This window comes from Maylandia zebra, linkage group LG2, assembly GCF_041146795.1.
Source record: "Maylandia zebra isolate NMK-2024a linkage group LG2, Mzebra_GT3a, whole genome shotgun sequence".
NCBI lineage: Eukaryota > Metazoa > Chordata > Actinopteri > Cichliformes > Cichlidae > Maylandia > Maylandia zebra.
The window spans coordinates 8940708-8967350 of NC_135168.1; the positions used below are offsets into that span (position 1 = coordinate 8940708).

At 43.7% G+C, this 26643-nt stretch overlaps 1 protein-coding gene and 1 long non-coding RNA gene across 2 annotated transcripts; one reads left to right on the forward strand and one right to left on the reverse strand.

Moving 5' to 3' along the window:
- Positions 1-924: 924 nt before the first annotated feature.
- On the reverse strand, positions 925-2531 carry LOC112433375 (uncharacterized). Its single transcript, XR_013094133.1, has 3 exons — positions 2434-2531; positions 1990-2348; positions 925-1382 (listed from the first exon to the last, which is right to left on the reverse strand). It is a non-coding gene; the product is annotated as an uncharacterized LOC112433375 (long non-coding RNA).
- Positions 2532-12174: 9643 nt separating this feature from the next.
- Positions 12175-17049, forward strand: LOC143413404 (protein NLRC3-like). Its single transcript, XM_076876380.1, has 4 exons — positions 12175-12249; positions 14723-14927; positions 15079-16101; positions 17015-17049. Exons 1-4 carry the CDS (start codon positions 12247-12249, stop codon positions 17047-17049), a joined length of 1266 nt encoding a protein of 421 aa, XP_076732495.1. The 5' UTR covers positions 12175-12246.
- Positions 17050-26643: the final 9594 nt, after the last annotated feature.

The window sequence follows — 26643 nt, forward strand, 5'->3', positions numbered from 1 at the left end:
TGCAACACTCTCTAAAATTAAAGCTATGCAACGCTTTAACATGAATGGCGAAGGAGTGCATCTCTTTCACTGTCTCTTCCTGTCCTCTTCTCAGTCTTTGTTGTGGCACCTCTGCTATGTGTTATAGAAAGCACTTGGAATCATGTTCAATACAAAAACACCAAACTCGTGGGATTGCCCTAGCAAGCAGTTGGTAAAAACTAATTAAAACTGATATATATCAGTTTCACTTTCTAGCTGCAAAAGCACGTTTCTGCAAAAGCATGCAGTTTCCTGTCAGCACTTTTTGGCACAGAGTGTACTCAGAGTTAGGCCTTTCTTATATAAAGCAATATAATCAGCATATAAACATTTAAGATGATCAATTTAAAGCTCAACAGTAACTGCTATAAATATTATAACTACACATGTAGTGCTTTTGCTTAAGTAAATTATAGTTGGGATCATAATAAGAAAACATGTGTTTTTATTTTCTGTGTACCCTGGGTACAGACCAGTATAAATATGGGATTCTTCCCAATAAATGCTGTCTGATAATGCTTCATATTGCATTAAACACTAGATATGTAAGCAAACAAACAAAAACCCATAGAAGCCAGTTTTAATTATTAAATGTGACAATTACATGGAGATGGAAAGTAAACATGCTTATACACGTCTCTGTGATTACAGAAAATCCACACAGATGCTGTCAGAGCAGAGAATCTTTGATTTATCAGAATGATGAATGCAAATGATTTCATGAAATCTCACTCTTGTTCTGGGTTGTAAAATTCACCTGTCCAGTTAAACCGAATCCTTTGCAACACAGTTCTAAGAACCCTACCAACCTCATCCTCAGCTCTCTGCCTGTTGTCCTTTTCAGCTGAGTATTCATCCACATGTGTTTCAACTTCTCTCTCATTTTCAAGCAAATTGCTCAGGCTCTCAGCTTCAGCACAGTTACCATATGGCCACTCTCTGAGGTCTTCTGTGTTCAAGCCAAACAAATTCTTACATGATCTGCAAGGCTTCATTCTGGCACCATCACGGAGACAAAAAGCCTCACACCTGATATTTCCAGGTACTTCAATTGTTCCATCAAAGTAATCTTTCTGGACTGTGTTTGGATAATAGGTCATCACCGCACCAGATACATATTTATGCCATTTGCTAAGACAGGAGGCAGCAATCATAATTTTCCCAGCGTTAGGACCTTTGGTGGACATGGAGACTCCGCAGTACCTTTCTGATTTGTTGGTTTGGGATTTTTGAGAAATGCAGATGGTGGACGAGACGAAAGCTGTTTTTTTATTATTCTCTTCTAAGTCCAAGTCTGTGAGGAGATCTTGCAGACTCTGCTTTATTTGCTCTTCATTCTCTGAGTTATTTTGCAGGACGATCTGAAAACAGTTACAGATCTGGTCAAAGTGTTGCACCTGATTATATAGTTGTTTTTCATAGAAAGTTGATCAACATGTTTGTTTCGCTGCTTGACTTGTTTAACTATGCAGGACCATTGGATGCTTTTGGTTTAGACATTTTAAGATAAGGGGTGAAACATGTCACAAAAATCTATTTAATTTTAAATCAATAAGCAAAAATCCATCTTTGTTCTCACTAATTTATAATTAAATTTGCTAATTGACCTTTTTTTTTCTATTTTGCTATGCCGGGCTGTCAAAACACGCTGAATTTAGAGTCTTTGAGCTGACTTAACAGATCCAGCAGCTACACAGTGACAGCATCATATACGCCTTGAAGACTGTAAGCATCTCCAATAATGAGTCTGTTAGACATTATTTAGAACTAACAAATTCTGAAGCAAGTCTCCAGCTCTCCTGCAGTCTCTGTGTTTGGTGGAGAAGTATAGCTAGAAGCATATGTTGAAGTATAAGGTACAGTATGGATTTTCTTTGGATTTCTCAGTAAAAAAGCACTTTGCATTATACTTTCCTAAAAACTGGAAGTTTGTCAGATTGACTGACAATGTGAGAAGAGTTATCTTACCATGTCGAGCACACAGGAGAAGGGACTTCGCCTGGGAAGCTGAGTCGAATACAACTTTAAAGGCCTGGGATATCTTCTCATTAAAGAACCCAAAACAAAAGGATTAGGGAAGATTTCTTCTGGAGAAAAGGGGATGTTGTTGATTTTGCCCAGAAACGACATGCTGTGAAGGATCTGTTGAGTGAAAACATATTTGCTTATTGTTAGTAGTGATAAACAGGACTGTCTTAAAAGTGTCAAAGGTAACACACCTCATCCACCAAGTGTTGACTTCCCGGAGTCATGTAAGAGCCCCGAACCATCCTCTTGGTAATCTTGTAGGCATTAGTTTTGAACCTCCTTTGAGAAATTGTTGTCTTCTAAAATGATAATGATCGAGCAGTTAGGGATTTAAAAACACAGGAGATCTGATAACTTTGGCTACAGCAGAGTCTGCAGACATACCTATTTTGCTCTTGGTCGGCCTATTTTAAACATGAGAGAAAACATAGTTAGTGAAATGTTGATAACATACAATGACTATCATTGGTGGCTGAAAAGATGCCAGGTAACATGATTATTGTTATGTGTTGCCTTGAATTCGGCTATGCTGTCTGTTAGACAGCTGTTTTCCTTTATTGTTGTTTTTGTATTGTTTGTAGCGAACGCTACTGGAATGTATAGATTAAGCTACGTAGCCAAGATAATTAATAATTTAACTGTTGTACATTGGTTGATGATGATTTGCATTGTTACATAGGCTTGCAGAAAAATATATTTGTTTACCGGTAAACTGAATCGAACTTGATGTGCTAATGGACGTTTTTCTGACCTACAGGTCAGGTTTTGTTCCCTCCCTTTGAATTAATCTTCTTCATATTGAAGTGGCGAGCCGGTAGGACCATTCTTTGTTTCCCCTCTTTCCCCCACTTAGCCGTCTTTGGATTACGGACATATTTCCCCATTTGTATGAAGCTGGACTCTAAGGAGGAATACCTTAAAAGTGAACTTTAAAAAGAAGAGGACCAAAAAGGACTTTTGCACAGAAAGATCACAGCATTGATTTATTATTTAATTGTGGGCATTTATGTTGTGTGTTGTGTTAATTATTTTGTTCCATTTCCCCTGTCCTCCATTTATTCAATATATTTTTGGTACAAGATATTGCAGTCTTTGGTCTCATCATTCACACCATCTAGGCTCCATAAAGAACTATTTCTTCTGCGCGTCAGTCAGTAAACTCATCCATTGAAATAAACTAGTCCTTAAATAACTTTGAGTTACACAGTGGCAAATGTAATAGAGAAAGACACAGGGCCACCTGAAATCTGTCGTCCTATCTGATTCAAAACCAACATGTAGGAGAATCTGGAATCTTTGATTTTGAGTTAAAAATAAAATATGGGTAAAATGCAGAAATGTTTTTACTAACATGTACTAACAGAGACTTGGAGGAGAGAGACCTAATGTTTAATAATCCACATTTCACTGTTTTACTCTTTGGTTCAGATGTGGATACTGTATTGTTCTTTCTTTGTGATTGTTTATGTTTAAGTTGTTTGTTGCTGGTTTTTAGTTTTTTTGTCTGTTTGGAAGCTGACACAGTCTCTATGGAGACGGGTTTTTGGGGGGGGTAGCAGGAGGAGAGAAGCTGCAGAGAGGCGTGTAAGACTGCAACTCTGCTTCCTGGTCCCAACTCTGGATAGTCATATTTTGGGGGGTTTAATAAACTACTACTGCATGATGTAAAGCTGAAGTATTACACAGCTTTATGAACCTCCTGTTATCCTGGTAGACGAGTACAGCAATAAATCTTTTACTTGAACATCTTCTGGCTCCAATAAGCTTTGAAATGTGACCATGAAGTTAGAGACACACTGACTGAAACCCACAGCTGTGACTGTGGATCACATCCACACACAGTGTAGCTGCTGTCTCTGTGTGAGGTCTGTGCATATATGTACATATTTATGCTTATATTCATATTCTCTTATTCCCCTTTATTTGATATCCTAATTCTGTGCTGTGTAAAGATTTGTCGGTGTTCTGCTGCTACAAACTGGATTTCCTGGAGGATAAACATGAGGGATTCATAAAGTTCTATCTCTCTGTTAAAATCCCCCAAAATAAATGAAATGTGAATTTCAGGCAGACGTGTTTTTAAAAGAGTCTCTTTAATGGAAAAATGTGTTTTTAAAACCAGCCAATAGGAGCGTCTGTGGATATCAGCTGAGGCTGAACGCAGGAACACCATCACATATAAATACACAGAATTAAATCACTAGATAAAAGACGTCATTAAATAAGGATCAAATCAACATGTCAGAGGTCAAAGGTCAGTCAGAAGAGGTGTGGTTAAACACTGGCAGTGCAGCGACCTAATGCAGTTTGGTTACCGCCACGGGAAAAGCCCCGCCCCCTCTGAGCCTCCGCTGTGTCCTCAGCACATCCAGGAGCAGCAGGTCAGAGGGGGCGGGGCCATGTCAGGACTTATTTTAAGTAAAATTTAAAGTGGAGCGACGGCAGGAGTCACACAGCAGTAACCAGCTCTGTCTGCCAGGGTCAAAGGTCAAACAAGTCCTGCAGCTGACCCACACACAGACTTACACTGATCCACAGAGAGTGATGAATCCACACATCACTCGGCTGGAGGAAGCTGGGTTTTGTTAGATTATAATATTATTTTATGCCATGTTATACCCCTAATTAAAGATTGTGAATTATTATGTAGTTTTAGTTTGCATTATTCTCCTGAATTAGAAGAAGCTGATAACTATTGCATTAGTTAAACTGATGTGCATTATATTAAACTGCTGACTTATTGTGAATGAATGATATTGTTTTATGATGCATTATACTGCTGAGTTATAAGAAATACTGTTTGCAGAAAGTCATCGCCTTATTTGTCTGATTAGAAGAGAACATGCTGGAGTTTTCTGCCCCATCTCAGCAGGAGCAGATAAACGGGGAGCCAAGGTCGTAGCTTAGGCGCTGTGTGAGAGAAAGCATGTGAATGTTTAGGCTTTTATGATAAGGTGGAGGCACCAGAGGCTATAAGAGTTTGAGCAATGCTCCACCATTTTGAGATCAGAGGCTGTCTGCATCAGTGTCCATCTCCCACGTGTGTGATCATTAAAATCATCGTTTGACTCAACCCGGCCGGACCAGTGTTGTTATTGTGGTTTTTCTCTTGTCTCCATCCCCAATATTTTGAACTCGTAACATTTTCCACACCGTCCAATCAGAAACTAGTGTTGACGCTGAGACCCGTCTCTGTAACAGGAAGTCCATGAACAGGCAGACCCTCTGCAGCAGGCTGACCTGTGACCTCTGAGACAGAGGGAGGAGTTTGTGTCAGCAGGGGGCGCTGCAGCATCGCCTGAGAGCTTTAAGAACAACAGCAATAAACAGGAAGTGAAAGTCACACTTCTGTTGGTGTGCGTTATCAGCAGACCCCACCCTCTGCAGGAAGCTGAGATAAGAAGCAGCCAATCACAGAGCAGAGAGCATGTGACTTCCTGTTCCTGCTGTTACTGTGACAACAGCTCCTGGGACAGAGAGCAGCTTTCTAAAGAGGAAAGATGCTGCTGTCACCCCCGGGTGTCATGTGACCCGCCTGATGTACCGATTTAAGACTGTAAGAACAATAATAACAACATGTTTTAGTCAGGTGATCCATGCAGAGCAGATCCATGTGACCAAACACAGCTGGATCACATGTTTCCTCTCCTGGAAACAGAAAGCCTTCATGTATAAAGGCTCATGTACCCACTGAGCCCTGCTCTCAGATCTGTGAGGCTTTAACAAACAACAGTTTAAAGTCATGTTTAGCATCTTCTGTCAGTGTGGAAGGTCACACACTTTCCTGAGTGTTGAACCCTGAACTACTAGCTGTTCATGTCAGCCTGGACATAAATACAGACCTGCCTGCTGTCATAGACCCCAGCACTCACATGTTACTTATAAGTGACTCATATGTATGCATGTATATATTGTGTATGTTGTGCTATTTCTTACTTAGTGTGTTGTGTCTTTGTTCCTGTTTGTGCTGCAGCACTGTAACCTAAATAATTTCCCCTGGGGATCAAAAAAGTATTCTGATTGAGATTAAATGAAAGCAGTCAGAGCAGAGGACGGTGATGTAAGGAATGGGATTTTAATCAGCCAGTCTCCTTTAACTCTCAGCATCACAAAGTAATGTGGTAACATCTGGACTGATGTGTTTACTGTCAGCTAGTTTAAATGCTGTAGGCTGCAGCCGCTGCTCTAACACTATAACTGTAACAGGGCTCAGTGCTGCTTCTAACAGTCTGAGCTGCTTCAGGCTTTATTTGTGAGGAGCACAGCAGCTTACAAACACGTGGCTGGGCCTGGACCCAAAGGAGTGTTTGTTAAAGCCTGCAGTGAATCCAGCAGCAGAATGATGGAAATGCAACACAGCAATGATGAAGAGGAGCAGCATTAAAGCCAAAGTCCAGTTCATACAGTTAGGTCCATAAATCAAATAAGGGAAAATAAAATGTTGTTGGATGCACCTGTCTGCACCCTTAATGCTCTCTGGTCGCTATGGTAACGCGTAAACATTTCTTTCAAAATAAGACACACGACTACAACACGGGAAAAGACCCAGGGAAACGAAGTTAACGATAAAAACCCTGAAAACCATTGTTGGATTTATATTTTATCATTGTCATTGTTATTGGGGAATATCTAACCATATATGCTTAGAGGTGTAGAACCAATTGTGTAATGATAGTAGTCTTTAAAGACTTTGTGTGACTCCAGAGTGTTCTGGCATTCACACCCACGTCCTGGGATCATGGGAGAGGTGCTACCTTCTTATTGTTTTGTGGTAGGATGTCTGTTTTAGTCTAAGTGCCTTTTGTTTAGATGAACTGCTGGACTTCCAGACCAGCAGGTTTAGGGAAGTCGTTTATGGGTCACACTCTGACTCCACACACACACACACACACACACACACACACACACACACACACACACACACACACACACACACACACACACACACACACCTACATAACATACAGACTGGTACCTTTGTTCACGTGTATGTTAATGAACCTATGTATATTCATGTAACCTCAATAAAAGAACAGTGTTACGAGGGAACGGACGAGAGCGACTGTGGTCAAGCGAAGGAACGGCATTGGTCCAGGTCTCTCCCGTGCACGAGAAACATAAAGAACTACTCGTGTCTTGCTTTGCTGTGTAGCTGGATTGAACGATCCAGCGAACAGGTTTATGCTACAAACCTATCAACCATCAATTTCACACCGAGCCTCGACTCTCACGGCGCGGTACCAAACGACTCACGGACCGGTCCGTGACCCGGGGGTTGGGAACCGCTGAGTTAACGCATGAGTAGTTCAGGGCTGCACGTCATTTTCATTGTTAATATCTTTGTGAAAAGCACATTGATGTGAAAATCTTCATGAGAGTCAGAGGCCCTACAACACGATTAAAGATTCATTCAAAAGAAAATCACAAGTTATTATCATCTTCAGAACATTTCATTAAACATTAGAGACAGACTGCTGAGTACATCTCATCTCTATCCAAACAACCTACAGTCCACAAACACATCATGAACCAGTGCTCTGGGCTGTGGTCTGTCCCCAGTTACATGGATCAGCTGGTTCCCTGGAGGTGACTGCTGCTGTGGTTTGGAGCGGATGAATAAACCTGAACTGAATCAGGTGTCCAGTTACTTTTGGTCCCTTTAAACCAGGCTGTCACATGTTCAGGATGTGAAACTCCTCCTCCGTGAAAACGGGTGTGGGTCACAATCAGCCAAGGTCTTGGGTGAACCCATTGTGAGATCTAGCCCCACGCTATCATGTGATTTCCTGTGATCAAATGTCCCAGGATGTGAGTGGGCGTTAAGACGTCCATGTCCCTCATCAAGCAACTTAAAGAAGTCCAGACGCTTTTCTTTCCAAGCTCCTTCAACAACATCATTCATAGAACAGCTTCCAGCTTCTTTTGCTCGGCTACAGTTTGGATGGATTTGCAGATGCAACAAGACTAAAATGGTTAGGGTCAGGAGGTCAAAGGTCAGAGCTCCTGTGGGTCTGAGGGCGGCCTCACGCTGGAGAAGGATGAAGGAGTCTGACCTGAGCCAGTGTTTGACATGAACACATCAGCACTGCTGTCAGTGAGCCTAACGACAGCCGTTAGCATCATTTCAGTGTTTCAGTCATAAAAACACTTCCTGTCTCTGTGGTGGTTACAGTGACATCATGCAGTTTGTGCTTTGACCTCCAGAGGGCGACAAATCAGCACAGACAGAGAGCTCCATTCAAACTTTGCTGCCATCAGGAATAATTCTTCAAATATAATCATCAGTGTTTGAGCAGTTATGATATCAGGGACAATCTAGACATGTGTGACAATACTGAACATGTCACATGACACACCTCAAACATCATGTGATCCACTCTCAGTCTGCACTTTCATTCATGACTTCAACAGGTTGAAATGAGCTTTAAAGAAACATTCAGTGAAATAAATCTTTCATGGATTCATGTGAGCAGCAGATGAACTTTGTACCAACAACATCTTCAATAACAGAGTCTGAATGAAGCTCAGGTGTTGATGCTGCTCACTGATTGGACGCTTGCTTTCAGCTCTGCTCTCAGTCTTTACTGCACAGGTGAAGGTAGAAAGTGTGACTGGATCTATAGACTGGAAACAGAGAAACATGCTGAACATTTGAAGCTTTGCAGCAGAAATGTTCATGTTACAAATACAGCAGAGCTGATCTGGGATCAGTGTGTTCACACCTGCAGCTACAACAAGGTTTCATGTCTCCACACGTCAGCATGTGAACTTTACTCTGACTCAGTCTGAGCAGTCAGACGGCATATTTTTAAAGTTAACACATCAGCACACACAGAGCTGAGCCCCTCCCACCTGTGCTGAGTTTCAGGTGGAGCCCCGCCTCCTTCCAGGAAGCAGCTCACCTGTGTGTCCGTGTTTAGTGTCCAGGTGTGGAGTGGAGCTTGTTGTTGGTGTGTGAAGAAACTGTAAGTTTGCTTTGTTTCCTCCTTTAACAGTTTGTCTTTAGGAACTTTACTGTTTGTTCAGCTCGTGTTTGATTTCTTCACACAACAAACTGTGTGTGTTTGTATTTCCGGTCTCTCCATTAAAGTCAGTGTGTAATGTTTCCTGGCTAACATCAGCTGTGTGCAGCTTAGTTCAGCACAAATCTGCCGCTCCATAGTTCACGGTAACGGACTCACAGCTGGACCAACGAGGCCGAGTGTGTCCGCCACTCTGAGCTACGTTCGTGTTTGTGTACTTGTAGTTTGTACTTTGAGTTCACTCAGAGCCCACAGAGGACGCAGCGTACGTGATGACGTCACAGCCCTTTACCTCCTTTACTGTCACTGTGATTAATATTTACACACGAGACACCTGCAGAGCTCTGACGCTAAGCTAGCACACAGCATGCTAACACTAAGCTAAAGCTAGGCTAGCCAAGAACCCAGAGTGAGGTTAAAGCTGAGTAAACACTGACCCCAGACCAGCACCGTGATAAAGTGAGCTGCTGCTGCTGAACTTGAACAGGTAACAAAGTGATGAGCAGTCAGGCTGCAGGTTTCTACCTGTTCATGTTTCTACAGTAGAATCACTTTGAAGTGTCTTTGTGCTGTTTCATCTTTGATTTGTGTTCATAAACACTCAGAGAAACATCACGTGACCTCATCAGGATCTGTGTTGGTGTGTGGGGCTGTACCTCAGCTTTATGTTGTTACATGCTCATTTGTTCATTTCACACAGTAACATCAAAGTAATGTTATGAGGAGTAATGAAGTAACGTACTCCATTACTTTTAATCAAAGTGTTCTGTGTAATATGTGTAATAATGACTGTTTTGAGTAATGACCAACACTGATCACAACAAAGAGGAAATGCCTCCAACATGCACAAACATTTGAGCCACAACATGCAGTTAATGTGCACAAATGTCTTTGATATGCTGCTCAGTGATGGTGGTGACTGTCAGAGCAGAGCTACTGAGAATCAATAAGTAATATCAATGATGGGATCAGAATCACTAAATTCTTCTCATCCCTGTCAGTATCATACATGTGCTGTATAATGTGATAAATGTAGAGGTGCTGGCTGTTCTCTCACTCTGCTGTTTAGCTGTAAAGGACGCCTCCCTGCCTTTGTCTCATTCATGACCTTTAATAGTCTCTTCTAACATGCAGAGATCTGTATGATCTGTTTCATAGAGTCTAACCAGCCTGTACAGGTAACAACAACAGTCACTGCATCACTGACACACAAACGTCATCTCTGTCAATAACAACATTCATACATGGAATAAAAACACATCAGTGGATCATTGCTGGAGCTGATGTTTGTGCTCCTGGTGCAAAGGCTCTCAGTTTCCTCCTTGAAATAACATCAGTGGTGGGTCAGCGACATGCTTTCTTTCCCTCTCAGGTTTAAATATCTGGGACTCTCCACCGTTTGGTTTTAGAGCTGAAGAAGCTTCTCAGATGAAACGTCTTCCAGAAACTTAAAGACGTCTCTTTTCTCTCCAAGCTCCTTAGATCACATGACCTGGATGACTGAACCTACAGACATATTGACCTGGTTTCATGGTCACATGACGGGTCAGAGGTCAGCGACTGTAACTCAGTTCCTCCTGTTAATGTGAACTCACTGAGTGTTTGTGGTTTACCTCTCAGACTGACTGAAGATGATGATGGAGGAAGAGGAGGACAGAGCAGAGTCTGCAGGGTCCAGCTGTCCGTCTGTGAGGAGTGACGAGTCCAAAGGTCATAATCCAGACTTCAGTGGTGAACCTGGAGCAACGAGGTCAGAGAGCTGAACTCACTGAGTAACAGAAATAATTCTGCACTGACATTATAATCAGTGTTGACTCTGGTTGATTGTCTGACTGTGTTTGTGAGCTGAGAGGAAATGAAAATGAGTTTGTAACAAAAATCAGTTTTGTCCAGTTTTCCTGTAAAAAGCTGAACTCTAATCTAAGAGGATGTTACTGACAGGAAACAGCTGCATTATCTGCAGTCTGTGTGACCACAGCTGCTTCAATCATGTTTGTGTCTGCAGAGGTCAGAGGTCACAGTCTGCAGGGTCCAGCTGTCCGTCTGTGAGGAGTGACCGGTCCAAAGATCACCCTCCAGACTTCAGTGGTGAACCTGGAGCAACGAGGTCAGAGAGCTGTGATGACTCCTTTACATGTTTGTGTTTCCTGGATAAATATGACCTGAAACATCCTCAGATTGTTACAAAGATTCATTAAAAAGAAAACAATGAAAGAGAAAAGATCCAAATGTTCGACTTGGTCATTTGCTGTTTGAGGACAGTGATGCTCATATCTGTGGGGAAAGTGTGACCTGAGTGGGTTCATGTTTGTCTTTAAAGAACAGAGCTGCTCTGATTCTCTTTGTGTCTGATCTGTTAAACAGTCTGAGAGGTCACACAGAGACCCAGCAGCTAAAGCCTGGATCATACTGGCTGCTGTTACTCCATCAGGACAACACTGAACCACAGTGGTGTGGATGTAGTGGATAAATCCCACCATACTGATGCTCAGAGTTAACCACAGGGAACAAAACCAGATGTTACCTTCAGATTGTGACCTTTGGAGTGGACGATGCAGATTTCAATAGAGAATAAATGTTGTTGTTTTTCAGCTGTGAAGAAAGAATCTAATTTTCTGAACTTAAGAATTTATGATGCTGGAAACAACATGGAGACTATAACACAACATTTCCACTGTGTTCATAGAATGAATGTAAAACTGTCAGACATTCATTAAATATGCAAAATGTCTACAGAAGCATCAGAGGGTCAGACGTGAAGCACTCAGTGATTTTGATCAAATGACTCATCAGTTATTGATCTGTACTACACTGATCTACCACGTTAGTAAAGCTGGTGTTCTGGTGGTGGAGGGAGACTCGGATCATGTTCTGGTTTTGGAGCAGTGATCTGCTGATGGTTCAGTTTGATGAGCTTCTTCAAAATCATCCCTGACATCACCACTGAAAGGACGTCCATGAAAACAGACTGAAAATTACTGATATGTTCACAATCTGAGAGTTTAAAACTTGACAGACTTGATTCAGATGAAGTTATTTGAGCAGAAACTCCTGGATCTTCATCCTGTGTTGATCTAATCCTTCATGGTTCTTCCACAGAGTGGACCAGCAGAGCTCAGAGGTTCCCAGTGGTCAGTCTGCCCAGCAGCATCAAACACAGCTGGACTCCATATTTATGGTCTGTACATGTACAACAACTACTTTAATATTAATAATAATGCATTTATTTATAGGTCCCTTTCAGAACACCAAGGACTCTGTGGACTAAATGACCAAAAGAAACAAACTTTGAAATCAGACGGTGCAAATGTGATCACAGGGAAACGTTTTAAACATCGAGGCTTTAAACAAAAACCAAAGTGAAACAGTTTGTAGTCGAGATCAGTGGGAATGAAGCTGAATAACTGTTTCTTCAATAACTTTGAGCAATAAATGACAAATATGATGGAAATTAGCAGCATTAGCACTTACTAATGATGTTAGTCGACACTCGGCTGTATTGAGACAACCACATTAGGTGGTCCTCAACTGTAATGGAAACCAGTGGATCCAGTCCAGTCGTGGCGACCTGTGGCGAGTCGATCTGAGCAGCTACTAATGGAAACAGGGCCACAGATGTGTTTGTGCTTAATAACAGTGAATCACATGAGTTTTACATTACAGTTAAAATCTCATGTTGTTTGTTAAAGTGTGCAGTTCAGGGTGTGTTACTAAAACACTTTCCAAAGACCCAGCCCCCATAAAAAGCAGCCAATCAGCTCCTAAGAGTTACACACCCACACATATCTATCAGGTTAACTCTGGTCTAACACACTTGGATTTAGCTTGAAGAATGTTCCTGTACGAGGACTGAAAATGATTTAAAAAGCAGCCAATGTCCAAAGAACAACTTTGACACACCTTCATAAAACCTGCAGAGCACTTAAAAAAGAAAAACTAGCTGAAAGTCTGGCTGCTCTTATGAAAAGTAAAGGAGAAATTATGGGTCGCTCAACGCTTGTGCATAATATAGGAGTTTAAATAAATCTAAAGAATAACTCAAAGTCCTACAGTCATACTGAGAAAATCATCTACAGCTAACTATCCAAGTGGATTTGTTTAAGACAGCTCCATCTGCTGGTGGCCCTCTGCAGGTGCATGAAAGGGGCGTGTTTATAGTGAAAGTAGTAGAGAAAGTAAACCCCACGGGAAGGAGGAGGACTCTCAGCGGCTTCCAGCTCATATTCAGACATTTGACTTCTCACTGAAAGCAGCAAGTTTGAGTGTCTGTACCTTAGTTAGAAGAGATAACATGTCAGTAGTAATTAGAGTTGATTGAGCAATGCTGTCCTTGTAATGTAGTTTATGATTTTTATGGACAAGTCCAGTTTTTCTGTAGAGCCTCTCAAGTTGGTGACAGCAGCAGTGGAAGTTCACGTGTAAACCAGAGCAGCAAATCAGGTCCAAATGTGTTGTTCACAGTGAGTGGGATCATCATTGGCTGCTATGTTAACCTCCTGCAGCAGGATGTCTTTGGTCAGAGAATGGATAGATCACTAAGTCATTGTTGAGTTTAGGGAGACAGTAGACAGTTGGAGGAGGTTCAGCCAGTTGACACACAGTAGATAAAATAACTGAAGGCAGGAGCAGACACCTGTATGACTTTCCACCTCTCACATAGATTATTTCCCTGGGCAGCGCCACAGGGCTGGTAGATGTAAACAAAGCTGGAGGAGAGGATTTATTCATCTGAGAAAAGTCACAGAGTTGTGTCTTGATGCTCAATCATCCAGGTACGTAAATCCCAAAAAGCTTGATTCTGTTCATCTGGATGTTTTCAGTGGGAGAAACGTTTCATCATCATCAGGTGACTTCTTCAGTCTCAGCTGACTGCAGGTTTCAATCTCATAAACAGGACATTTGTATGACTGAAACCAGCCCACTGAAGGAACAATGAGCTGGGAGGTCAGTTCATTGATCATTGGTACGCATATTGTCAGGACCATTGATCAATGGTTGTTGATCAATGGTCATGAGTCCAGTTCACAGAGAGCTGGGGAATGGCTGCAATCACAGCATGTAAGATGGTGACAGTTGTACCCTTAGGCCCCTCCTCCATTCAGAGATGGTCTTTCCTTTTCACATAAATGGCCTCCTTGACTCCGCCCTCAAACCAGCGTTCACATTTACTCAGGACCTTCTTGATGTGAAGTTCTTCTGCTTCCCTGGCTGCTGTGTCTGTGGGGATGGTGTTTGTTCTGTGTTGTTGTGTCCTGATGACGCCCAGTTTGTGCTCCAGTGGATGATGAGAGTCAAACCTTAAATACTGATCTGTATGTGTAAACAGAGTGAACCTTTAAGACCAGTTGTCTGTACGATCAACTCAGTCACCTGAAACATCTCCAAGTTTCTGGCTTTGATCATCAACCTGTTGGTAGTTCAGCTCTGAACACCAGTGAAATGTTTCTCCCACTGAAATCGCTGCATTCATATGAACAGAATCAACGCTTTGGGATCATGGAGTTGTGGACAAAGTCTCAGTTAATCAGATAAAGCCAAACTTATAATTGGTAAAGAGTTCGTGGATGATATGCCCCTTGATGGTAAAGAAGTGGATGTTGTGTAGACTAAAGTTCAGAGTGGTGGGTCATTCATAAAGTATTCTGTTCCAGCTGCTGGAGGACAACATCATCACTTTTGTGAAGAACGAGCTGAAGAAGATCCAGAAGGCTCTGAATCCAAATAAGCCCCAGTGCTTGAAGTTTCAGAGGGAGGATGATGAGCAGAGGAGAAACAGCAGAGAGGCATTTGTGAAGATCACAGTGGACTTCCTGAGGAGAATGAAGCAGGAGGAGCTGGCTGACCGTCTGCAGAGACGTAAGAGGATTTATCTAAAGATTTAAGCTGCTGGATAAATGAGAGATTTGTGACACCAGTGTGTTCAGTCATTTCTCAGTGGGTCAGAAATTGTCATCAGCATTTTGTAAAATATGATTGTTAAAGTTGTATTTTTATTATTATTATTCAGAACTTCCAGCTGCTGTTTGTCATCGTAACCTTAAGTCTAAGCTGAAGAAGAAGTTCCAGTGTGTGTTTGAGGGCATCGCTAAAGCAGGAAACCCAACCCTCCTGAATCAGATCTACACAGAGCTCTACATCACAGAGGGAGGGACTGCAGAGGTCAATGATGAACATGAGGTCAGACAGATTGAAACAGCATCCAGGAAACCACACAGACCAGAAACAACCATCAGACAAGAAGACATCTTTAAAGCCTCACCTGGAAGAGTTGAACCAATCAGAACAGTGCTGACAAAGGGAGTGGCTGGCATTGGGAAAACAGTCTTAACACAGAAATACAGCCTGGACTGGGCTGAAGACAAAGCCAACCAGGACATCCAGTTCATATTTCCATTCACTTTCAGAGAGCTGAATGTGCTGAAAGAGGAAAAGTTCAGCTTGGTGGGACTTGTTCATCGTTTCTTTACTGAAACCAAAGAAGCAGGAATCTGCAGCTTTGAAGACTTCCAGGTTGTGTTCATCTTTGATGGTCTGGATGAGTGTCGACTTCCTCTGGACTTCCACAAAACTACAATCCTAACTGACCCTAGAAAGTCCACCTCAGTGGATGTGCTGCTGATAAACCTCATCAAGGGGAAACTGCTTCCCTCTGCTCGCCTCTGGATAACCACACGACCTGCAGCAGCCAATCAGATCCCTCCTGACTGTGTCGGCATGGTGACAGAGGTCAGAGGGTTCACTGACCCACAGAAGGAGGAGTACTTCAGGAAGAGATTCAGAGATGAGGAGCAGGCCAGCAGGATCATCTCCCACATCAAGACATCACGAAGCCTCCACATCATGTGTCACATCCCAGTCTTCTGCTGGATCACTGCTACAGTTCTGGAGGATGTGCTGGAAACCAGAGAGGGAGGACAGCTGCCCAACACCCTGACTGAGATGTACATCCACTTCCTGGTGGTTCAGGCCAAAGTGAAGAAGGTCAAGTATGATGGAGGAGCTGAGACAGATCCACACTGGAGTCCTGAGAGCAGGACGATGATGGAGTCTCTGGGAAAACTGGCTTTTGATCAGCTGCAGAAAGGAAACCTGATCTTCTATGAATCAGACCTGACAGAGTGTGGCATCGATATCAGAGCAGCCTCAGTGTACTCAGGAGTGTTCACACAGATCTTTAAAGAGGAGAGAGGACTGTACCAGGACAAGGTGTTCTGCTTCATCCATCTGAGTGTTCAGGAGTTTCTGGCTGCTCTTCATGTCCATCTGACCTTCATCAACTCTGGACTCAATCTGCTGGAACAACAACAAACAACCTCCAAGAAATCTAAATTATTTAACAAACCAAACCTACAATCTCTCCACCAGAGTGCTGTGAACAAGGCCTTACAGAGTCCAAATGGACACCTGGACTTGTTCCTCCGCTTCCTCCTGGGTCTTTCACTGCAGACCAATCAGACTCTCCTACGAGGTCTGCTGACAGGAAGTAACTGGCAGACCAATCAGGAAACAGTCCAGTACATCAAGGAGAAGCTCAGTGAGAATCTGTCTGCAGAGAGAAGCATCAATCTGATCCACTGTCTGAATGAACTGGATGATCGTTCTCTAGTGGAGGAGATCCAACAGTCCCTGAGATCAGGAAGTCTCTCCACAGATAAACTGTCTCCTGCTCAGTGGTCAGCTCTGGTCTTCATCTTACTGTCATCAGAAAAAGATCTGGATGTGTTTGACCTGAAGAAATACTCTGCTTCAGAGGAGGCTCTTCTGAGGCTGCTGCCAGTGGTCAAAGCCTCCAACAAAGCTCTGTGAGTACATTTGTACTCATGTCTTTACTTTTAACATCCAACTGTGTCAGTAATTTATTTCACCAGGCTTTCTGTCTCTGTATGAATTTGTAAAGTTTTGGGATTTCTCCAATACAACTGTAACCTCTTTGATGCCTCCAGAACTCGGTGAACTCGAGACGCTGGATTCACCATAAACTCTGATCATCACTGCTGCTGTTATGTTATTAGTCTTTGTTTAAACACTTAGGCTGCATGTGCCTGATGTTGTGATACTTTATATTCACATGCATGTGTAGCAAGTACATAAGCTAAAATAATTTAAGTTGGTTATGAGTAGTTGGGCTAATTCAGAAGATATGAGATTCGGCTCTAGGAGGTGAGTGAAGTACAATAAACGTACAACCACAGATATTGTGATTACAATTGTTATTTATAGTGAACATAAAGTGCAATTACCAAACACCAATATTTACAAAATCTGCAGACAAGAAAAGATAAAACAATTCAAGCTTGTAAAATATCCGCTGCACGGCAGTGCAGCAACCTCGTCCAACCTCTGGCAAACAATGTCCATAAAGTTTATTTCATGAGTGATATAAGTCCAACGCGTATGACAGTCTAGACAGGTTGAAATTGGAAGTATGATGATCAGCACTAAGATTCCAAAACTGAAATCTCAGAAGTGAGATTTGGGGGACTGAAAACCAAGAGGGGAGAGTGTAGGCCGCAGCAGCCTCCTGCCAGACCGCAGGAAGTTGTAGCTGGGGTTCTGGCTCGTTGGGCCTAGCTCGCCATCCAAAGTAGTGGTGTTGCTGTGGTCTCTCCAGAGCACCACTAGCCTGCACTATAATCACAGAACCACTATTAGCAAAATTCATCTAAATTTCCCAAGCTAACTTTAGTTCCAGTGTACACAATAAAATCCATGAGAAAATACAACAAATACATATCCAACCATTATAATGATTTAAAATAAATGACAATCTCAAATAACAAAACTACAGCCACGTAAAGTGAGAGTAGTAGTAATGCAGTAAGCCTCAGCCTCAGCTATCCCATCAGCTAATAGCACTGGCATACTGATACAGGTTACAAATACAAACAAACATTCAGGCTCAACTCACCATTCACTACGTGCGATGTCACATACGAGCCCCACGCATCTACCCGCGGCGGTATCAAAATACTGTTGAACGCAATCCACAATTAATTCAAAAACAAGCCAAGATAGTAAACAGCGAAAAGCGCTCGCCCTACGTACCTGTTGCTTCCATCCGCTAACGCCTCTCCCCCGCGTCTTTTCGAGACGACAACCCGGAAGGCATATATCGGTGCCTCGCGAATGTGATTGGTCACAACAGGCATGTGCAGACTCGTGGCGTGGCGCGTCACGATGCCTTCACGGACACGCTCCGGTTGGAATTTAAGATTCCAATCTAGTTATAGACGCAGTTCTTTTTATTTTTATGTGGGTTACATCCTCCCCGCCTTAACCATGCACGTCCCGTCGCATGTTAAACGCTAGACAACGTGAACAGATGAAGGACGGCTAGCATTATGGCCCAATGCATCGGAAAGACTATGCAACATCGTTTGGACAACGGAAATCAGAGGATTGCCACGAGTGAAATAGTGAAGTCGGTCAGGTGGTGCTCTTTGTCGTTGTGAACGTCTTAGCCCGTCACCTATGTCAGTGTCCTGCTCAATAACACTAGACTCTTCAGGAGAATCTTCAACAGCAACGACAGGAATGTCGACAATTATGTCTCCATTTCCAAGTAAGTTTTCAGGTAAGCCATTTCTGTTTTCAGGGTGACTTTCACCAAGTTCAAGTAGGATGTCTTCCACATCAGAGTCAGATTGCTCACCACCAGACTCCCCTGCTGGAGGAAGAACACTGGACACAGAGGCTGGTTCCCCTTGCACTTCCACTTCAACTGAAGGATCCAAAATCAGTGGTCCTAGGCTCCCACCGTCAGATGAATCTGGAAAATGATTCTGTTTTTCCACAGTGAAGTGCAACGTTGGAGGATTAACATATAATGAAACCAAGCTTCCTGTATCCTCATCCTCAACCAGAGGTTCTGTGAAGGAATTTAAATCCGGGTTCTGCTGCCGAGTTCTTGGTCTGTGCGGAAGCGATTGCTCTGGTGATTCCAAGTTAACCTCACTGCCCGTGAGGAAGCCGCATGGAAGGAGGAGGTCGCGGTGAAGGGTCCGCATAGGTCCATCGCTGTTCTCAGGTTTTACCTTGTAGACCGGGAGGTCCCCAGCCCGATGGACAACCACATAAACTTCTTCCTCCCATTTATCTGAAAGTTTATGCTTCCCTCGAAGGCGGACATTCCTCACAAGCACACGATCACCTGGTTCCAATGCTGATGGTATCACACGGTTGTCAAAGCGTGCTTTATTTCGATCGGCAGCCTTTGTAGCGTTACTGGAGGCAATACTGAAACTTTCCTCCAATCTCGATTTCAGTGATTTAATGTACTGTGAGTGACTCTTTTGCTTGGATTCCCGCAGTGGCAGATTGAACGCCAGGTCCACAGGTAGACGAGGTGTTCTACCGAACATGAGTTCGTAAGGAGTAAACCCTGTAACCTCATTCCTGGTACAATTATAGGCGTGAACCAGCGGTTTCACATGCTCTTTCCACCTTGTTTTTTGTTTTGTCTCCAAGGTCCCCAACATTGTCAGCAACGTCCTGTTGAATCGCTCCACTGGATTTCCCCTCGGATGGTAAGGGGTTGTACGGCTCTTCTGAATGCCTGCAAACTCACACAATTCTTTTATTAGTCTTGACTCAAAATCTTGCCCTTGGTCGGTATGGATTCGCTCAGGAATGCCATAATAAATGATATAATTCTCCCATAGACACTTCGCCACAGTTCTTGCCTTTTGATTGGGTGTTGGAATGGCAACAGCGAATTTAGTGAAATGGTCAGTCAGGACTAAGATATCACGAGTGCCACTAGTGTCAGGCTCAAGAGCAAGAAAATCCATACACAAAAGCTCAAGGGGTCGAGATGTTTTTATGCTGACAAGTGGAGCAGCTTTTTCCGGCAAGGCTTTTCGGCGCACACAGCGGCCACAAGTCTTAATCTTCTGCTCAACATCCTTTGCCATTTTAGGCCAGTAGAATCTCGTACGGACAAGGTCAAGTGTACGTTCAATCCCCATATGGCCCATATCCTCATGGAGGCTTTTCAGGACTGATGGCCGCAACTCCTCTGGAAGGACAAGCTGGTATAAAAGGTCTCCATTGTCCCGTCTCCTCCTGTACAGGACTCCATCCACCAGCTCCAACCTGGACCATTCTCTGAGCAAGAACGGAAGTTCAGGGAGCTCAGCTCTAGCTGTTGGTGGAACCCTCTCCCCAGTCTCAAGCTGGTGAATAAGCTCTCGAATGCAGGGATCTGAGTGTTGTTTCTCTTTGATGTTAAGAGTAGAAACGACAGGCAGCTGATGACAGTCCTCGGAACAGTAACTGTCAGGGATGGTATCCATTTGAACTGACAAAGACTCGACAAGTGTGAAGCCAACCTCACCGCAGTCACCCGGCCGTGTGGCTCTGACCAAATGACTTTGGCAGATTGCTCTCACAGTCTCTTCCGGGAGGACATCAGAATCAGCTGTGTGTTGAGAAATGAACTGACGAATGAGTTCATGGTCATTAGAAACTTCATCATTGGAGCAGGAGTAAGGTCGCCGCGAAAGCGCATCAGCATCACAATTCTGTTTGCCAGCTCTGTACAGAAGTTTAAAGGAGTACGTTGACAATGCAGCCAACCAACGGTGTCCAGTAGCGTCCAGTTTAGCTGTTGTCAAAACGTAGGTCAGTGGATTACTGTCCGTCACCACTGTAAAATCTGCCCCGTACAGGTAATCTTGGAATTTCTCGGTCACACTCCACTTAAGGGCGAGGAATTCCAACTTGTGGGCTGCATAACGGCTCTCACTCTGCGACAATCCGCGGCTAGCATAAGCTATGACCCGGAGTTTCTCCTCTTGCTCTTGATACAACACAGCTCCAAGTCCGGTCACACTCGCATCGGTGTGCAGAATGTATGAACGAGACGGGTCTGCAAACCCAAGAACCGGGGCAGTTGTAAGCTTCTCAATCGAGGTTTCAAATGCAACTTGACAGTTGGTATCCCACCTCTCCCCGAAGGGTTGGTTTGGCCTGTAGGTGGGTATCTTGCGAGCTTTCAGGGTCTTTGATCTTTGAACTGGAGAATATCCACGAGTCAGGTCATTGAGGGGTTTGGCAATGACGGAATAGTCTTTTATAAACCGGCGGTAATAACCAGCGAAACACAGAAAAGATCTCAATTGTTTCAGAGTCTGGGGAACCGGCCATGTCTTGATGGTCTCTATCTTCTCGGGATCTGTTTGAACTCCTTCCTCAGAGACAATATGACCCAAGTACTTTACAGACTTTTGGAAGAATCGACATTTCTCCGGTGCCAGTTTCAGCCCATATTCCTTCAACCGGTTCAGGACTCTCAGCAGCCTTCGTTCGTGTTCCTCAAGAGTGTCCGAATAGATGATTAAGTCATCCAGGAAAACGAGCACTTCCTTTAGGTGAAGGTCCCCCATGCATCGCTCCATCAAGCGCTGAAAGGTGCTTGGGGCGTTGGTAACACCTTGAGGCATTTGGTTAAACTCCCAGAACCCAAGAGGAGTCACAAAAGCAGTCTTTGCCTTGTCTTCCTCCTCCATCTGGATCTGGTAGTAACCGGACTTCAGGTCGAGCACTGAAAACCACTTAGAACCAGTGAGTGCTGAAAAGGATTCCTCTAAATTAGGTAAGGGGTATGCATCCTTGATGGTTTGAAGGTTTAGTTTCCGGTAGTCTATGCACAGCCGGACCTCACCGTTCTTCTTCCTGACCACCACGATAGGCGAAGCAAAAGGAGACGATGATTCCCTTGTAATGCCGGCTTCCAGGAGCTCACGCAGGTGACGGCGGACAGCTTCGAAATCTTGTGGATGGATTGGCCGGGCACGTTGCTTGAACGGTGTATTGTCATGGAGTGGAATATGATGTCTGACAGCTGATGTACATCCAAAATCCAAGTCATGATGCGAAAAGACCTCCGAGATGTCATTCAGCTTGCCTATGACTCGCGTCCTCCATTCAGGTGACAGTGGAGAATCACCAAAATCAAAGTTCAGGCTGGTGGTAGTGTTCCTGACTGGAAGATGGGTCACGCGATGTTCAGACAAGATGCAGTGGTAGGTTTCCAAATCCGCAATGACACTGTGAGGTGGAATGAAGGTATCTTGCTCCGACTCATTCGTAATAACCACAGGAACCTTGTATGGAGAAAGAACTGGGAAGTTGATGAGACAACTGCTGACACACAAACCCCCAGGTAAGGTGGAAGCAGGATGCTGTAGGAGAACACTCTGGCTAAACAATGGGGTGGAAACTTTGGCAGAGCCCTGGATGACAATAGTGCGGCCGGCCGGAACACGCACTGGAGCTTTGCTTAGTAGCCTCACATTCCCAATGCTGCCATTCTCCTTCTGCTTGTGTGACAGCTGTAGTGTTTTCAACACCGCTCTGTACCCATGAGTGCTAGGCTGATAGCTCGGATGCTGGTTAAGATGCTGTTCATACAGGGGTTCCAGGGTGTTCATCCCAATTAGCACAGTAGCGGGAACGTCAGGATGTACGTCCGGAACAACTAGAGCCAATGTTGTTACTTCATATTCTTCACCAACAAAATCTCTGGGGAACTTGACGGAAATCTCAATGTATCCAAGATATGGAATGGTTTGACCCGCAGCACCTTCCACCTGGAGAAGATCACGGAGTGGTTGAATTTGTTGTTCATGAAGATGATTGTTGTAAAAGGATACAGGTATTGTAGTAACCTGTGATCCTGTATCAAGCAGGCATTTCTGTGGATGGCCTGCTAGGGTCACCTCTGTTGTGCATCTTGACCCAACTAACCCATGAGGTAACATTGTGGTTGCCTTCGGACAAGTGTGTAGGTCTACACAGTGAACAATTTCCTCCTTGTTCCTTTCCTCCTTTGCGGGACAATGTGGGTCCTGCACAGTTCCTGTACGTCCCATTACAGGAACTGTATCTAGTTTAAATGTCCAGTTGATGAATTCCGCTTCTGCCATTTTGGTTTCCTTTCACTGAACTGTTTGCGTTTTGCATTGACCAATGCAGGATTGGGTCTGTTCTCACACTGTGGTCTAATGTGTCCATCTTCCCCACACCTGAAACAGAAACCAGGCTTAGGGTTAGGTGATATATTCCCCTGTATATCCGTTCTTGGCTTCTGGTGCTGCTTTGGGACAGGAGTACAGGACTGACGAGACTGGGAAGCAGTTAAGGCGGCAAGTTGCTTTTGTATCTCCGCCATCTGCTGGGTGAGAGTGGACAACGCAGCACAGACCCCCTTTTCTTCTTCTACTGCGAACTGAGCTTGAGCTGCAACTCTGTGTCTTGGTGTTCCCAAATGTTGCTTCATCCTCAGAGTTTTGCTAGCTTCTCTGTCTTCTTCAGTTCTTAATAGGAGTAACAGTTCTGCAAAAGAAGGTGGGTTGGATTTTCTCTGCTTCAGCTGAAGCTCAGAGATAAGATTGCTATCCCAACATCCCCTACAGAATTGGCTGAGCAGGTGCCTGTTCACTTCACTCTGCTTGACTCCTCCTCGCTTGACAGCTAAACTCAGGGCCACCTGAAGTCGCTGTAGGTAGCCGGATGGTTTCTCACCCGAGTTCTGCAGCGTGTCCATGAACTTCGCATAAAGTTCTTCCCCGTCCTGTACAATTCCATAAGCAGAATCAAGATGTTGAATATAAGTCTCTGCTGGTAGGTCGGGGTTAAGGTGCTTGATTATGTCCACTGCAGGTGGTAAAAGACTATCAAGGATGTGTCTGGATCTTCGCAGTTCTGAAATGGCTGGATCCTTTAAGATGAGATCCACTCCAGAGCGCCATGTATCATAGTCCACCTCATGCTGTGGGTGTTGTATTCTCCCAGAAAACATGCGCAGCTTATGAGATGAACGTATGTTTACATCTTCGCTCTTTACTATATGCTCCACAACATACCTCTGTACTTCAGGTGGATTCAACTCAGCTGCAGACATGCTGGTAGAATGTCCTTCTGTTGTTGTAGGATGTAGGGTAGCTGAAGAAGTGACAGGAATAGCCGTGTTGTGGGTTTGTTGATCCGGAGTAGCAGCCGTTTTGTGTTCAGATGTGGCAGTACATTCCTGCTTGAGCCCTTCTGGTTTTCCTGGGCGCAGTTCTGAAACAGCTCCATTTATTTGGGTCATTAGTTCTTGGAGAACTTCAGCAAAATCCTGACCAGACAGTTTTGCTACTTGTTTTAAGTCAGCTAAATAAGTCTTAGTCTTTGTGCACCCGACAGTAGCCGCATAGATTTTAGACAAGCTTTTTATATGATATTCATTATCTGAGGGCTTAAATGCATATGGCAGAATCGGACCCAAAAAATCAAAAGCAGACCCCGTTTTAAACTCAACAACGAGCATATTATTAAACTCAGAGCCGGGTGAGTTTATTGGCACGGAGCGTTCAATAGCACCATACTGGAGAAGAAAATCTTCAACCTCCTCAACCTCATATGCGGGGACGCCACTGACACCGCGTTTGGTATTTTAACACCTAATGACTCCAACAAGTCCATGTTCATAGTAATATGGTGAGATAGTGAGACTGAATGTACACAACAATATTATACTTGACACAACCTCCTGGCTGGCTCGCCACTAATTTGTCTTATGTAGCAAGTACATAAGCTAAAATAATTTAAGTTGGTTATGAGTAGTTCGGCTAATTCAGAAGATATCAGATTCGGCTCTAGGAGGTGAGTGAAGTACAATAAACGTACAACCACAGATATTGTGATTACAATTGTTATTTATAGTGAAAATAAAGTGCAATTACCAAACACCAATATTTACAAAATCTGCAGACAAGAAAAGATAAAACAATTCAAGCTTGTAAAATATCCGCTGCACGGCAGTGCAGCAACCTCGTCCAACCTCTGGCAAACAATGTCCATAAAGTTTATTTCATGAGTGATATAAGTCCAACGCGTATGACAGTCTAGACAGGTTGAAATTGGAAGTATGATGATCAGCACTAAGATTCCAAAACTGAAATCTCGGAAGTGAGATTTGGGGGACTGAAAACCAAGAGGGGAGAGTGTAGGCCGCAGCAGCCTCCTACCAGACCGCAGGAAGTTGTAGCTGGGGTTCTGGCTCGTTGGGCCTAGCTCGCCATCCAAAGTAGTGGTGTCGCTGTGGTCTCTCCAGAGCACCACTAGCCTGCACTATAATCACAGAACCACTATTAGCAAAATTCATCTAAATTTCCCAAGCTAACTTTAGTTCCAGTGTACACAATAAAATCCATGAGAAAATACAACAAATACATATCCAACCATTATAATGATTTAAAATAAATGACAATCTCAAATAACAAAACTACAGCCACGTAAAGTGAGAGTAGTAGTAATGCAGTAAGCCTCAGCTATCCCATCAGCTAATAGCACTGGCATACTGATACAGGTTACAAATACAAACAAACATTCAGGCTTAACTCACCATTCACTACGTGCGATGTCACAAACGAGCCCCACGCATCTACCCGCGGCGGTATCAAAAATACTGTTGAACGCAATCCACAATTAATTCAAAAACAAGCCAAGATAGTAAACAGCGAAAAGCGCTCGCCCTACGTACCTGTTGCTTCCATCCGCTAACGCCTCTCCCCCGCGTCTTTTTGAGACGACAACCCGGAAGGCATATATCGGTGCCTCGCGAATGTGATTGGTCACAACAGGCATGTGCAGACTCGTGGCGTGGCGTGCGTCATGACGCGTCACGATGCCTTCACGGACACGCTCCGGTTGGAATTTAAGATTCCAATCTAGTTATAGACCCAGTTCTTTTTATTTTTATGTGGGTTACACATGCTCCTAGATACATTTCTACTGCAGGTCTATTTTTAGTCACAAATGTTGGTGAAACACTTGCTTTTACATGCATGGTGGGTCCTGCATTAAAGAAAGCATTTGAATTACTCAGTGAATCCTGGCAGCCAGAGAAACATCCTTAGTTCCACTTTAAACTAAACTCTGCTTCAGTCTTCCACAGTGTGTTTGTTGTTTCTTTGTTGTTGTTGGCCTGCTCTCTCCTCTCACTCCAATCTGGTTGCAGCAGATGTTTGTCCCTCCCTGAACCTGCAGACTTGGGTGCAGCACCTCAGTTCTTCAGTCTGAAACCAGCTGTTGTAGCTATATCCCCTCAAGCACACCTTCCCTGGTCATCTCTGCTGTGGTTGCTATAAAATTTAATCTTGATTAAAAAAAAGAACAAAAAAAGTAAACTAAAGTCAGACTTGATGCCATTTGTTGGCAGCATGGTGCCTGTTTGTCTTTGATGATAAACTGCAGCACAGTCTAAAGCAAACCTTCTGACTTTATTGACTTTATGCATGTATATATTCTTCCTGTTCACCTTGGACACACAACAGCTCTCTGTTTGTTGTGATTGGATCTAGAACAGCCAACATATCCTAATCTAGATGATTTCTAAGGTGGTATCTGGGAGGAAAAGTTAAAATCAGCTTGGATGGCCTGTGCTGTATGATGGCCTTGGTTGCACCACATTGATAGCCATGCAGGGTGGTTCACTCCTTGGGCAAGAAGACCGAGGAGTGAGCCACCCTTGGTCAAAGCTTGGCCATTCAAGCTCACTGTTTTCCCCTTGTTGGTTGATGATAGT

Excerpts from the sequence above, each read along its gene's own strand:
- LOC143413404 (XM_076876380.1), top strand. Across the intron at positions 14,928-15,078 it reads GGCTGACCGTCTGCAGAGAC|AACTTCCAGCTGCTGTTTGT; the intron begins GTAAGAGGATTT and ends ATTATTATTCAG. Across the intron at positions 16,102-17,014 it reads TCCACACTGGAGTCCTGAGA|AACTCGGTGAACTCGAGACG; the intron begins GCAGGACGATGA and ends TGATGCCTCCAG.